The following is a 13,153-nucleotide window of genomic DNA, read 5'->3' on the forward strand; positions in this document are numbered from 1 at the left end:
TTGCTTCTAATTTGATGTGGAAATCCCCTCCATGCCCTTAGTGTTTTAAGTGAGTGAAAATCTTCAACAAAATTCTCTAAAAAAAAACAACCATAAGATTCGAACTTGAGACCTCTTGGTGAGCAAGGGAATTTTGTACACCATAGCTCACCAACTACGCTAGGTAGTTGTTGTTACCAAAAACAAATCTTTAATCACTTAAGGATGTGGTCCATCGATCTTTGTTGGGATTTGGAGTATTCCTTGTACCTCTGGAACAATTGCAAACGGGCTGGTTCTGCATCTCGGTTTAGTTCTGATCCATTATTTTTTTTCTGGTCCGAAAAGAATAATCAGTTGTACGGGTAACCAAACGAATGTGTACTTTTAATTGAACACATCCATCTTGCTCAGAATTTCGTCCTCTTCGTAACCATGAAAAGAAATAGGACCTCTTTATGTGTGAAATTGAAGATATAGCGCCCGATAGTCCTTAAGGCCTTGAAAATATAAAACCTGCAAAAAGAGAGTAAAACCCAAGGTAGCTCCATTCTAAATATGTAAAATGCATGTTTTACTACCCTAGATTTCACACATAAATGTGCTCATCAGCAATAAACCACAAAACAAGGGTGTAATTTCGAATAGTTTTCCCTAAGTCCACATGTCAATCCAATTATTCCCAACCGCTTTCCCAATCGTGTCCCGCTGGACCGCATCATCCATGATCCTATAGAGCACGTCAAAGTAGTATCATTGGGCATCCTCTTCATGACATGGTCTCAGGTAGAGGATATCAATAGGATCAACTCAATTTTGATCCAAGTGGCTCACACAATGACGAATAAGGGATCCATACAGTCACTCTCACAAACGGTCGTTACAAAGCAGATACAATACGATATGTATGCTATGGTGCAACTCCTACTAAGGTGGACATGTTATTCATAATAAAAAGAACACCATACGAGTCTGGGTTTAGTCGCACTTTCAAGCGCCTAAGCTGAGTAAATTAGCCCAGTCGCCCCAATGGCGCCTGCCTGAATTCTCACACTCGGCCATAAGTAGGCTACGCTGAGATGTGAGATCTCTGTGTTCGACCATAAAAAGGTCTCATCTTAGCTCTAACAAAGGTGTCACTCAGCAAAAAAGCTGTCTGTTCATCTCGCTTGTTATCTTTAAGCGCCAAGGTGAGTTTGGCTCATCTTGCTCGTTGTTTCCAAGTGCCAAGGTGAATGACCCATGTGATTGGGCGGATTCAAGCCTAGTGACATAATTACAAAATAAAATGTGTACACATTCAAATCACCTTGAAGAATTATATATCTCATATATAAATCAAATAGTGATAACAATAATGTCTAAAGAAAATGTCAAAATTCAAAATATAAATCATCCATGAGTAAGGAAAATGTCCCGAGCAATAGGCTTAGTCAATGGATCAACCACTATGCTACTCGTGGAGATATGCTTCAAGATAATTTCCCCTTGCACAACCATTTCTCGAATGTAGTGATATTTGATGTCTATGTATTTGGCTTTCCTATGGAATTTGGGGTCCTTAGAAAAGGCCAAAGCTGCCGTACTATCATAATGTACAAGCACCGCATATCCTGAATGAGCGGTAACGCCAAGGCACTATATGAACCTCCTCAGCTAATTTTCCTCTTGAACGGCCGCGGAGCACGTAATGTACTCGGACTCCATCGTGGATTGGCGATGCAGGTTTGCTTCTTGCTACTCCAAGATATAGTCCCACCTCCTAAGACAAGCATTTCCCGAAGTAGATTTGCACTCATCTCTGTCACTAGACCAGTCAACATTACTGTAGTCTCTTAATCTCAAATCCGAACCACTGTAGGTGAGGGTGAGATCAGTGGTCCCACGAAGGTATCGAAAGATTCTTTTCACTGCTTGCCAATGGTGTGGTCCTGATACTCTGGTAACGACTAACCATGCCAACTGCGAAGCATATATCTGGATGCGTGCGCATCATTGCATACATCAGACTGCCTATCGCTGTTGCATAGGGAACTTTGGACATTTGATTCTTCTCCTCATCAGTCTTAGGGCACTGGTCAAGGCTCAAAGCACAAGCCTTATGTCCATGGGAGTATCAATTGGTTTAGACTTGTCCGTATGGAGTCATTCAAGGATCTTCTTTATGTAAGTCTCTTGAGACAAGCTAAGAAGATTCTTAGAGCGATTCCTAATGATCTTATCAAAAAGTTGGCTTCACCTATGTCCATCTCTAAAGTAGAGGATAATCACTCTTTAGTGGTGACAAACTGACAATCATCTCCGTGTCATTCCCATCCAATAGAATGTCATCAATATATAGGGATAGAATAAGGAAACTTCACGTGGACCATTTCATATACACACATTGGTCCTCTTCAATCATTTCAAAATCAATAGAGGCGATGACATGATGAAATCTAAAGTACCACTGCCTAGACGATTGTTTAAGGCCATATATAGAATGTTTGAGACGGTAGATTTTGCGCTTTTGTCCTTTGACCTCAAAACCCATTGGTTGATCCATAAAGATCTCCTCATCTAGTTCTCCATTGAGAAATGCAGTTTTAACATCCATTTGAATGAGTTCCAAATTCAGTTTTGAGACAATGGCTAGAATGAGGCAGAGTGAGGCAATTCTCACCACAGGGGAGAAAGTCTCATCATAATCTACACCCTTCCTTTGGGTATAACCCTTCACCACAAGGCATGCTTTATACTTGTCAATTGAGCCATTTGCCTTGCGTTTGACCTTTAGAATCCATTTGTTCCCAATGGTCTTACGCCCAGGGGGTAGGTCAACCAACTCCCATACCTAGTTCTTACTCATAGAACTCAGTTCATCCTCCATAGCAGCTTACCACTTATCCTTAGCAGGTGAGGAGAGCATCTCTTGTAAAGAAGCGGGCTCATCCTCATCCTTTGGAACACAAACGAGAGCTTCCCCTTCAATCTCAAAACGACGACATGGAATGTTCCCATGAGTGCTCGTACGTGTAAGGGAATCCTGATGATTGTCTAGTGGTACACTCCCACTAGGCTAATGATCAATCTCACTTTCTCTGGCGATTACAGGATGAGTTAATTCCTCACCCTCGCCAAGAGTAGGTGAGAATTTTTTCCTCGTCCTCCATCTCAAGGAGGTTGAGATCCCTACTAGCATCACCAATGCTTAGAAAATATGTCTCAATAAAGTCAACATTGCGTGATTCTATCTCGATCATTCCTTCATCAAGGTGTTTGCCATACATAACGTAACCCTTCGAGCTGTCAGAATATCTTATAAAGATATGTTTCCTAGCTCTAGGGCTGAGCTTCCCAAACTTATGTGAGGTGCTGTGAACATAACCTGCTAATCCCTATGGTTGCATATGCCCTAAATTTGGCTTTGCGCTTTTCCATAACTTAGAGGGAGTCGAAGAAACTGACTGTGAAAGCACTCGGTTAAGGATGTAGGCAACAGTCAAAAGAGCATCCCCTCGGAAAGATACTAGAGGTTGGCTTGCGTTATCATCGACTTAACCATATCCAAAAGTGTCCTATTCCTCCTCTCTGCTATGCCATTTTGCTACGGAGTATGAGAAATGGTCAACTACCTGCAAATCCCCTTCTCCTCACACAATTTTTTAAACTGGTTAGATAGATACTTACGTTCCCGGTCAGTGCACAGAGTTTTTAAGTTCTTACTTGACTGATTCTCAACCTCTACCACGAAGTGTTTGAAGCAATCTAATGCCTCGTAGTGTCGAGCGGTCAGATACACATAACCGTCGTGAATAATCATCAATGAATGTGAGAAAATAAGAGGCGCCATGGTGTGCATTTACATTCATAGGTCCGCAAATATCTGAGTGGACAAGTTTTAGAGGCTGGGTAGTTTGGACTGCTTTTCCAAAAGGCTTTCGATGAGCCTTACCTGCTAGACAGGGCTTGCACACTAGGAGGTTGACTTTAGTGAGTGAGCCTAAAAGGCCTTCTCTAGCTAACCTAGCCATCCTGTCTCGCTCTAAGTGCGCTCTATGTGTCCTAATCTAGCATATGCCATATAGATTCGGAATTATCACATGTATTAACTACACAAGAAACAGATAAAGTAGAATCAATTAAATCTAATTTAAAAAAAATCTATCAATTAACGATCCACGTCCAACAATAGTACTGCTAAAATAAAACTCTGAAGTGCAACTGTCAATATGGGAAGAATATCCTAAAGGTATTAATGCAGAAACTGAAAGTAGATTATGCTGAATATCCAGTGCATAAAGCACCTCGTTAAGAAGCAAGGTGCGCCCAGTACGCATCTTGAGCTAATAAGTACCAACTCCTCGAACTACTTCACTTTTGTCATTCCCCATGAACACGTTTTGGGATCCAACCGGAACTCTGCGATAATCTACAAAACCCCCTTGATCTCGTACTATACGTTTTGTTGCTCCTGTATCCATAATCCAATCAGACTGTGTATAGGTAACTAAAACATAGGTACAAACAAATGTACAGGCAGAGTAGGACAGAAATGGTACCTTCTTCGTTTCAGTGCAATCATGAGTGAAGTGCCCCATCTTCTGGTAGTTGTAGCATTTGACCTTAGATAAATCTTTTTTTCCGCCACGCTTGCCTCTTTTGCACTTGGCGGGCTTGCCTTCTTTTGGCGCCTGGTTCTGAGCCATTACTTGATTTCTTGGGTTGCCCTGCCTTTTGCACTTGAACTTGCGCTTGCCTCCTTGGGCGATTAGGGCAATTACACGGTTCATGTCTTGGCGCTCCGCCTCAAGTTCACATGTTGTGCAGCGTGAGTAAAAATTTCTAATGATATCATTGTGTGTGAGAACGAGCTTTATAGGCTTTAAGAATCGGGTAGTGTCCTAATGACAGCTTGAACCTACTGCTCATTAGTAAAGGTGGTCCCAACGTCTTTCAGCTTCCGAATCACGTCCTTCACCACCCTAAGGTCTTTAGGTATAGTGTGCTTAGGGTCCATCTTATGCATTTCAAACTTCAAGGTCATACCCCTTAACCTTGTAGTGGATGTACCTCTGAAGTCAATTTTCAGCTTGTCCCACATGGACTTAGTTGTGGTGTGATTCTCATAATCACCAATCAGTTCATCATGCATAACGCTTAACATAATAAAGCACATGCGATCTTTATTCACCCATTGGTTATAGGCTTCCATATAACGACGGTGCTGAGCGGTAGTAACCTCAGCGGGTCTGTCTATAGCAGTGGTCAAATACTTAAGGTAATTTTTCTCATCGAGCAAATATTGAATCTTTCGATGCCACATGTCATAGTTGGGTCCAGTCAATTTGTCATCCTTGGTGAGGTCCACAACAACATGATTAATGGCTATATCACTACATACAAGAATGTGCATGGTAAACATTAGGTACACATTAAGAATTTGTTCTAGAAATTAATGGTTCCTTACTGCACATGATGAGACAAAATTTCGCTAGGCTCATAATCAAATCTCACATGTGTGGGTCGGAGATATAATTTTAATCGATTTTGAACAAATATAAGGAGAATTAGGTATCTCTAATCCACAAAATTGCGCCTTACAAACGGGTGCGCATGGGTCCCACATATGAACCCGATTGGTACTTAAAGTGGCATGTCGAGGTAGTGTAAGAGTATGATATGCAGTGCGAGATGTTTTTCCTTTACAAGGCTTCTAAAAAAAAAATTACATTGTCCCAAAAATAATTACATCGTTTTAAAGGCCTACTACATCAATCCACTGAGTAGGGAGTGCCGCACTTTACATGATGCACGAAGACTACCTCTAACGTACATACAGAAACATGCCCACTTAAATTAAGTATCAATCATGATCTCCAACCTAAAAGAAGAATAAACAATTATGGGTCAACGGGTGGAGATCGATCACGCATCACAACAAGTGGAGCGAGTCTCAAGTCATAACCGTCATGGGAGGGTATGATTATTTGATTATTTGCCAATACACACACACACACACACACACACACATATATATATATATATATATATGCTAAAAACACATTTCAAAGCAATAATATATTTGGCCAATTAGCTCAGTTGGTTAGAGCGTCATGCTAATAACGCGAAGGTCATAGGTTCGAGTTATGCCAATAATCCTGATAATGTAAAGCAAACAACATAAATATGCATCATCATATCAACAACTTCAAGTAAATCATATAAGGTACCTTCCCATTTGACAAACCCAAACCCTAAATTACATTAAAATATATTACTTTGTTGCCCTTGAGTAGGGTTCAACAAATAAACCCTTAATCACAACCAATATTTTTCAAATAATTTATATGATGATCATAATCACAAAAGAATTTTTTTTTTATCACTATAGCCATCTATAACATAACACATGCCATAATGATAAAACCCATCATATAAAGCCTATCAAATATGTTCTAGGTCATTAAGGGAAACAAAAAAAATATATATAATTTTGGGATCGGGTAACACAGACCCAAAAAAAATGAAGTGTTCAATGCCAATCCGCTCCCCAATCACTATGACCCAATCAAATCCGATCCGATCCAATCCGATCGGATTGAATCTTTAACCACGTACAGATTTGTTTTTCCTCTTTTTTTCTTTGCTTCTGATTTTTTTTTTTTTTATTAAACTTAAGGGATATCTGTCTGATCCATGGCCAATTTGGGTTGGGATCGGATTGGCTTTCGATCGCGGCTAACCCAATCTGGTATGGGTTGAGTTTGCTTACCTCAATAAAGAAAATTCAAAGTCTTTTTTTCATTTATTTTAAAAGATTGTTTTAACTAAGAAAAGTAAAACTTCTTTAACTTTAACTTTTTCAAACTTTTCTTTTCAAACACATTAATGGGGAATAGCATCACCCATTAGCCCCAATCCCTGATGTCAAGGGAACTTGGTCCCAAAACGAGCGGCAGCAGCTGCTGCAGCTGCCAGCTGCGTCGTGCTCACATACGAGGGAGGCAACCCGGGCCTAGCCGAGCCAAGCCACCCTCATTCTCTTCTAAAAGCAGGTCGTAAAAACACGAAGTCGTGGTGAAGTAGAACAACGATGCACAACGATTGCACGATGATGCGCAAAGCAACTATAAACTCATGGCTCTGATGCCAATGTAAATATGGAAAGACAAATAGAGGAACGGGGATTACCTCGATGTAGCTTTCCACGCAACGGAATGGATCTGGTTGTGCTACGCGTTGATCGCATGAACAACGACAAAGGATTGCGGCAATCTCACTAGGCAATATTCCACCCTTCAAATCCAAGGATTGCAATGGAGATCCTTGGAGACACACTCAATTGGGAGAGAAGAGATTAGGGAGGGAGAGAGAGAGAGAGCTCTTGAGATCAGGTTAGCAACCCTAATTTGCTTTGTGGCCAAAACCCTTTTATTTATAGAGAACTGGCCAGCTAGGGTTCCTAGTCCTAGTGGGTCTATGATTACCCCAAGTGGGCGACCCACGAAGGAACCGGGTTAGGACCCAGTCTGACCAAATTAATTAACACTACTATTTGGGTCTGTTAGATGAAACTAAGAGGGTAGGGGATTGTGAACCTTATTCTAAAGTCTCGTGGGATTTTGAGGCTTAGTTGGAGTGCTGGATCATTTGCATGAGGATCTACTCCAACATTGGACTGGTGTTCTTCTCCCTCCAAAAGGTTGCAGTCAACCTTGTGATATGTGAAACTTCAATGGTTAGATGAATAGCGGCCCCTTTCGCTAGGGTCAGCCACACTATTAGCTTCCCTACAGCTGTGAGTGATCTTCCATGTGGTCGAAGCTAGGAATGAGTTCAAATTCCACCGTTTTTTATGACAAAACCACGGAACGTAATATGAACGGATTGACTCAACCACTAACAAGGATTCACATTGCACCCACAATTTTTAAGTCCTTCTCTTTAGCCTTTTGAAGTCCAAGAAGAAGAGCTGAAAATTCTGTTTCATAGTTTGTTCCAACACCCAAAAATTAATTGTATGCTCCCTATAGTAGACCATCATTATCCCTAAGCATGTAGGCATCTTTACCTTTTACTCTATCTCTAGCCTCATTTTGTGTTAATTTCCAAGTCTACCCTTAGTTTTAAATCCTAATTTCCTTCTTATCTCTACACCTATTTCTATACCAAATACCCCTTTGAAAAATATAGTTAGTTACCAAAACTGATGTTACCCTTCTAAACCTTGAAAAATATTTATAAAATTGCCATTATCTTTCAACTTTTGGCTATTGTGCATTTAGGTGGACCTGTAAGTGGTCCCAAGGTAGGGTTTTGAACCCCTGATGGCATGAATTAATTACATATTTGCCATTGTTTTGTTACTCTTGGGTATTATTTGATTGTGGTTCCCAACAACCTTATGTTACTATCTGTGGTTTATAGCGACTTATACTGCTCTTTTATATGTGGTTTGTAGCAACCTATGCTCTACTCTTTTATCTGTCTTCTTTTTTAAGATTGCTACTTGCCTTATTTGAGGAGGGCTTATGATTGTTGTTGCTGCTGCTATGGTACCTTGGCTTGTGGTTGGCATTCTCTGCTGCTTATCTATTAGGGATATGCCCACACTCTTATAGTTGGTTTTGATGATAACAAACATATGAAGGTATTTCACAATTTGGCTTAAAGTGTTGTTTTGTAGAGGCTTCATATCAAAGATCGAATTTGATGAATGAAAGGAAGAAATGAATTGAAGTCATCAAGTGAAGAGTGTCAACAGTTGGTACAATACTTGAAGAAGGTATCAGACGGTATTAGACTTTATAGTATCAAAGCTTGAAGTGAATTGAAGTACATTGAAAATACCAAACATGGAAGGTCAACATGAAGACTCTTGAGGATCAAATACAAGAAGAATAGAAGACCTTAAGTGTAGCACAATGTAATAGTGCACACACGATACACAAGCACTACACTGCATCGCATAAGCCTGCATTACATATTGCATCCTTTAGTTCACATCGTGCTTAGAATGACCTTTCATATTACTCTAGCAAGGATCAAGACCCATAGCTATAAGGAACTATTGGATTTAAGAAGTCCCTTCATTTATTGTGAAAAACAGTACTTCTATGTTTATAAGGGCATTTTGGGTATTTAAGAAGCTGGTATCAGAATATGATATGAGATTTGTAGGTTTTCGAGTTGTGAAACCAACAGATTTGGAATCAGCCTAATCGGAGTCCGTATGACCAAGTTTTGGTTATTAGAAGTCAGCCTTGTCAAATTCAACCACTACAGAAGTGATTCTGGCAGAATCATCCACAGGTCGACTGCCCAAATTGGAGGTTGACCACCAAAAGTTGAGGTTGACCGGCTGATGACTGGTTTGCTTGAATTACCCTCCAACGGCTATATTTTGTAACTACTATTCTTGAAGGTTGACTGGGACACCCCAAATATGACTGTTTGGGTGAGATTATTTTTACCTATTTTAGCACCTTAATCTCACCTATAAATACCTATAATGCTACTCAGTAATTAATAATTAATCCTAACTTTTATGGAGCATTATTTGAGCATTAGAAGTGAGATTGGTCTATACCATCTCTTGAGTTCAAGTTCTTCATTTTCCATTTAAGAGGACCTCAAGGTTATCTACAAGTCTTCATCTACATATTGGCATTTGCATTGCAAGCATTAAGAAGACTTAAAATGTGCATTATTTTCTATCATTGCATTTCATTCACGCACCACACAAGAGGCAACTCTAAACCTTTATATTCCACTTTAAATTTGTTTTTGTCCAAGAGTTGGGTTAACTATAGAATTGGACACCTTGCTTACACATTGATCTAGATTGTACTTAGACAAGTGTGTAGGACCCTCTCATCCTTAAGAGATTGTAAGGACTCTCTCATCTTTAAGAGATTGTAAGGACTCTCTCATCCTTGAAAGAGATTGCAAAGGACCCTCTCATCCTGTAAAGAGATTATATGAATCCTTTATCCTTAAAAGAGTTCATAATGGTTTTCCTCCCTACATACAGTGCTGAAGGGGAAGAGCTAATGCAATACCTTACAAGTGGATCCTGTAGGGAGTAGACTAGACTCGGATTGAATCGAACCACTATAAACCTTGGTGTTGTGTGATTGTGTCTATTTTATTATTCCGCAGTTTTTAATTTACAATCACATTTGGGAACCATTAATTGAAAAGATTTTAAAATGCACTAATATAACCTATTCACCCCTGTAGGTTATTTCATTATCTTGTTCATTGTTGTCTAGATTTCCATCCAACATGGTATTAGAGCCATAGGATCCGAACGCTAAGGGCTCTTCCTCTTCTCCATCTCTCTCTCTTTCTTGTTCTCTCTCTCCCAACGCCTCCTTCCATCTACGCCTCCCTTTATTTCTCTTCATTTCCCTCTCTTGTGGTGGGAGCTTATTAAACCACCAATAGGGTTTCTAACCTCCATCTATCCTTTTCCTAGGCTGTTATACTCTCTTCTACAATGATCTGAGAGACCCAGACCATTTTTTCATCGATATTTCGAGGTTTTTCCCCTTGAAACAGTTCTTTTCATTGCTAAGATGTTTTTCCCCTACTCGATGCTTTGATCGTCTGGATGCTTGTTGCGATTGATGCTCCTTATCCTTGTAGTGATATTTACCAACCACTTTTCTACTTGAGGTCTCTGTTCTAGAGTTATCCCTAAAATTGATTTCTCAGGGTTTTTCCCTTTATCAATTTTTGGGTTTTCTAGCAATTTCTGGTTTTTTGGTGCTTTCTCTATCTCCAGCTAGTGTTTCTTCTATTTTCACACCCCCTTGAGTTGCAACCATGTCTACCAACTCGTCTGCTTCTGATGTTGGAGACACCACGACTCTTCCTACCTCTCCTTGTGCTATCAAGCTTGATGGCACAAACTATCTTATATGGTCACACTTAGTCTGCATCTCTATTAAGTCCAGTGGCTAATACGGGTACCTCATTGGAATCTTGAAGCGTCCAACCACCGGTCTTGAGATTGACAAGTGGGAGTGTGCCAACTCTCTGGTTATGGCCTTCCTTGTCAAGTCCATGTTGTCACAACTTTCACGTGGCTATCTCCTCCTTGACTTCGCTGTGAAGCTCTGGAAGTCTGTTTAGGATATTTATTCCCATGCAAGGAATGATGAAGTCTTTGAGCTTTCCAGAAGGTTCATGATCTAAAGCAGAGAGGGCTCACTCTGTCACAGTACTACAATGAGTTGCGGACCTGTGGACTGAGTTAGACTTCTATGAGGAGTATACTCCTTCCACCCCTGTAGATGTCACTAGTTTTTAGAAGCGAGAGGACAAAATCCGGGTCTTAGACTTTTTGGAAGGTCTGAATATGGAGTTTGATTAGTTGCGATCCTAGGTTTTGAGCCGTGACTCCTTTCCTACCTTGGATCAAGCCTATACTGTGATTTAACTTGAAGACATCGACGTACCACTATGCTTCCACAACCTGCTACCACTCCTATTGAGAGATTTGTACTTGTCTTTGGCACTTAGTCCTTCAGTGCAGCCCCACTGTCTGGTGGCCCCTCTACCAGAACTCCACTGAAGTGCGATTATGGTGGGAAGGAGCATCACACCAATGAGCATTATTAGAAGCTTTATGGCCGTCTTGTTGATACATCTGGCAAAGGGCAAAGGGAAGGTCGTGCCAGTACTCCAAGGTAGGCTAACCATACTGAGAGACCTAACTTAGACTTAGCTCGTAGCACCTCAGCAACGTCGTTATCATCTGTTGAGATGACCATAGTTAGTTTTATTCTTACCTTGGTTAAGTTTTCTTATTTACTATTTACTGTAGTAAATCTTTTGGATAGGGAAGTTTAGTCAGTGTTACTACTTCACTTATTTGATTTATTGTAATCTTCTTATAAATAAGAAAGACTGTCATTACTGACAAGTCAAATCATTCTCTAAATCTTTGATTCTCAACTTGGTATCAGGGGCAAAAACCCTAAAAAAAATTTTCTGCCTTTTTTTTTGGTTTTCTTCTCAACCCTTGGGGGCCCTCGCCTCCTACACTAGCATGGTAGACTAAACCCCGTTCCATGCAAACCTAACCCCTAACCCACTGTGCCTTCTCATCGCGTCAGCTTCTGCCTTGGTCGCAACATCGCTGCCTGCGCCTGCCCGCGCCTCGCCGTAGTCTCTCTTCTTACCACTGCCCTGCGCTTTCTGTTGCCTGCGCCTACCTGCACCTGCTTCTGCATCTGTGCCTATTGCTGCCTACACCTGCTTCTGCCGCTGCCATCAGCGCTCCTTTACGCCTGCCTGCACAGTCCACGTGTTCTTCTATCTGAGCCATGACTACAGTAAATGATGATGCTAAGGTTGTTGCCTCCTTTGAGGCCTCTAGTGGGCACCGTTGAAGCAATTAGTCCACTCTTCATCTTAGACCCATCAAACTTAATGGTCAGAACTACCTCACGTGGTCTCGAGCCTGCCTCCTTACTATCCGTGGGAATAACTTTTCTGGTTTTCTCACTGGAGACACTCCTTAACCGACTGATCTAGTCGCTGCTAACACCTGGTTAGCCAATGATGCTATTGTTATGTCCTTTCTGATAAACTCTATGGAGCCTGCTATCAGCCCAAACTTTGTCCTATTTAACTCTGCTAAGGATCTCTGGGATGCAGTAGGGCAAACCCATTCTCAGGGGGGAACTATGCTCAAGTCTATGAGATTCGTCGAACCGTTCGTTCCACCACTCAGAAAGGGTTGTCTCTTTTAGCTTATTATTCCACCTTATGCAGCCTATGGCAACAGTTGGATTTCTATCACCCAGTCCCCATGGCCTGTCCTACTGATGCTAGTACACTTCAGAAGGAGTGTGACATGGAACGGGCGTATGACTTTCTGACAGGTCTTAATCCTGAATATGATCAAATCAGGGTACAGATTTTAGGTCGCGAAACTTTTCCGACTCTTCTCCAGGCATATAACTTGGTTCTATCTGAGGATCATCGTCGCTCTGTTATGCTGCACTTTACAGTTCCTGTTCGGTCTGCACTATTAGCTACTCTGACTGTTGAAATCTTGTCTAAGGGTTCTACCCCTCGGGAAACTGTTCAGTGTGATTATTGTGGTCGCCCTCGCCATACTAGGGAAACATGCTAAAAGCTCCATGGTCGTCCCAAGGGTGGGCGTAATAGCAAAACT

At 41.0% G+C, this 13,153-nt stretch overlaps 1 protein-coding gene across 2 annotated transcripts in view; it reads left to right on the forward strand.

Annotated features, from left to right (window-relative positions):
• The window catches only part of LOC122081775 (protein MODIFYING WALL LIGNIN-2), a 62,391-nt gene that overhangs the window by 7,905 nt on the left and 41,333 nt on the right, over positions 1-13,153 (forward strand). Inside the window, exon 2 of one of the 2 annotated variants that reach the window (XM_042649040.1) lies at positions 8,648-8,746. The exons of the other annotated variant lie outside the window; for it this stretch is intronic. Within the exon in view, the coding sequence (XP_042504974.1) occupies positions 8,678-8,746 (69 nt within the window). The 5' untranslated portion in view covers positions 8,648-8,677. The remainder of the gene's footprint in view (positions 1-8,647; positions 8,747-13,153) is intronic. 2 annotated transcript variants of the gene reach the window in all.

The sequence above is a fragment of the Macadamia integrifolia genome, chromosome 6 (genome assembly GCF_013358625.1).
Source record: "Macadamia integrifolia cultivar HAES 741 chromosome 6, SCU_Mint_v3, whole genome shotgun sequence".
In the NCBI taxonomy this organism is placed as follows: domain Eukaryota; kingdom Viridiplantae; phylum Streptophyta; class Magnoliopsida; order Proteales; family Proteaceae; genus Macadamia; species Macadamia integrifolia.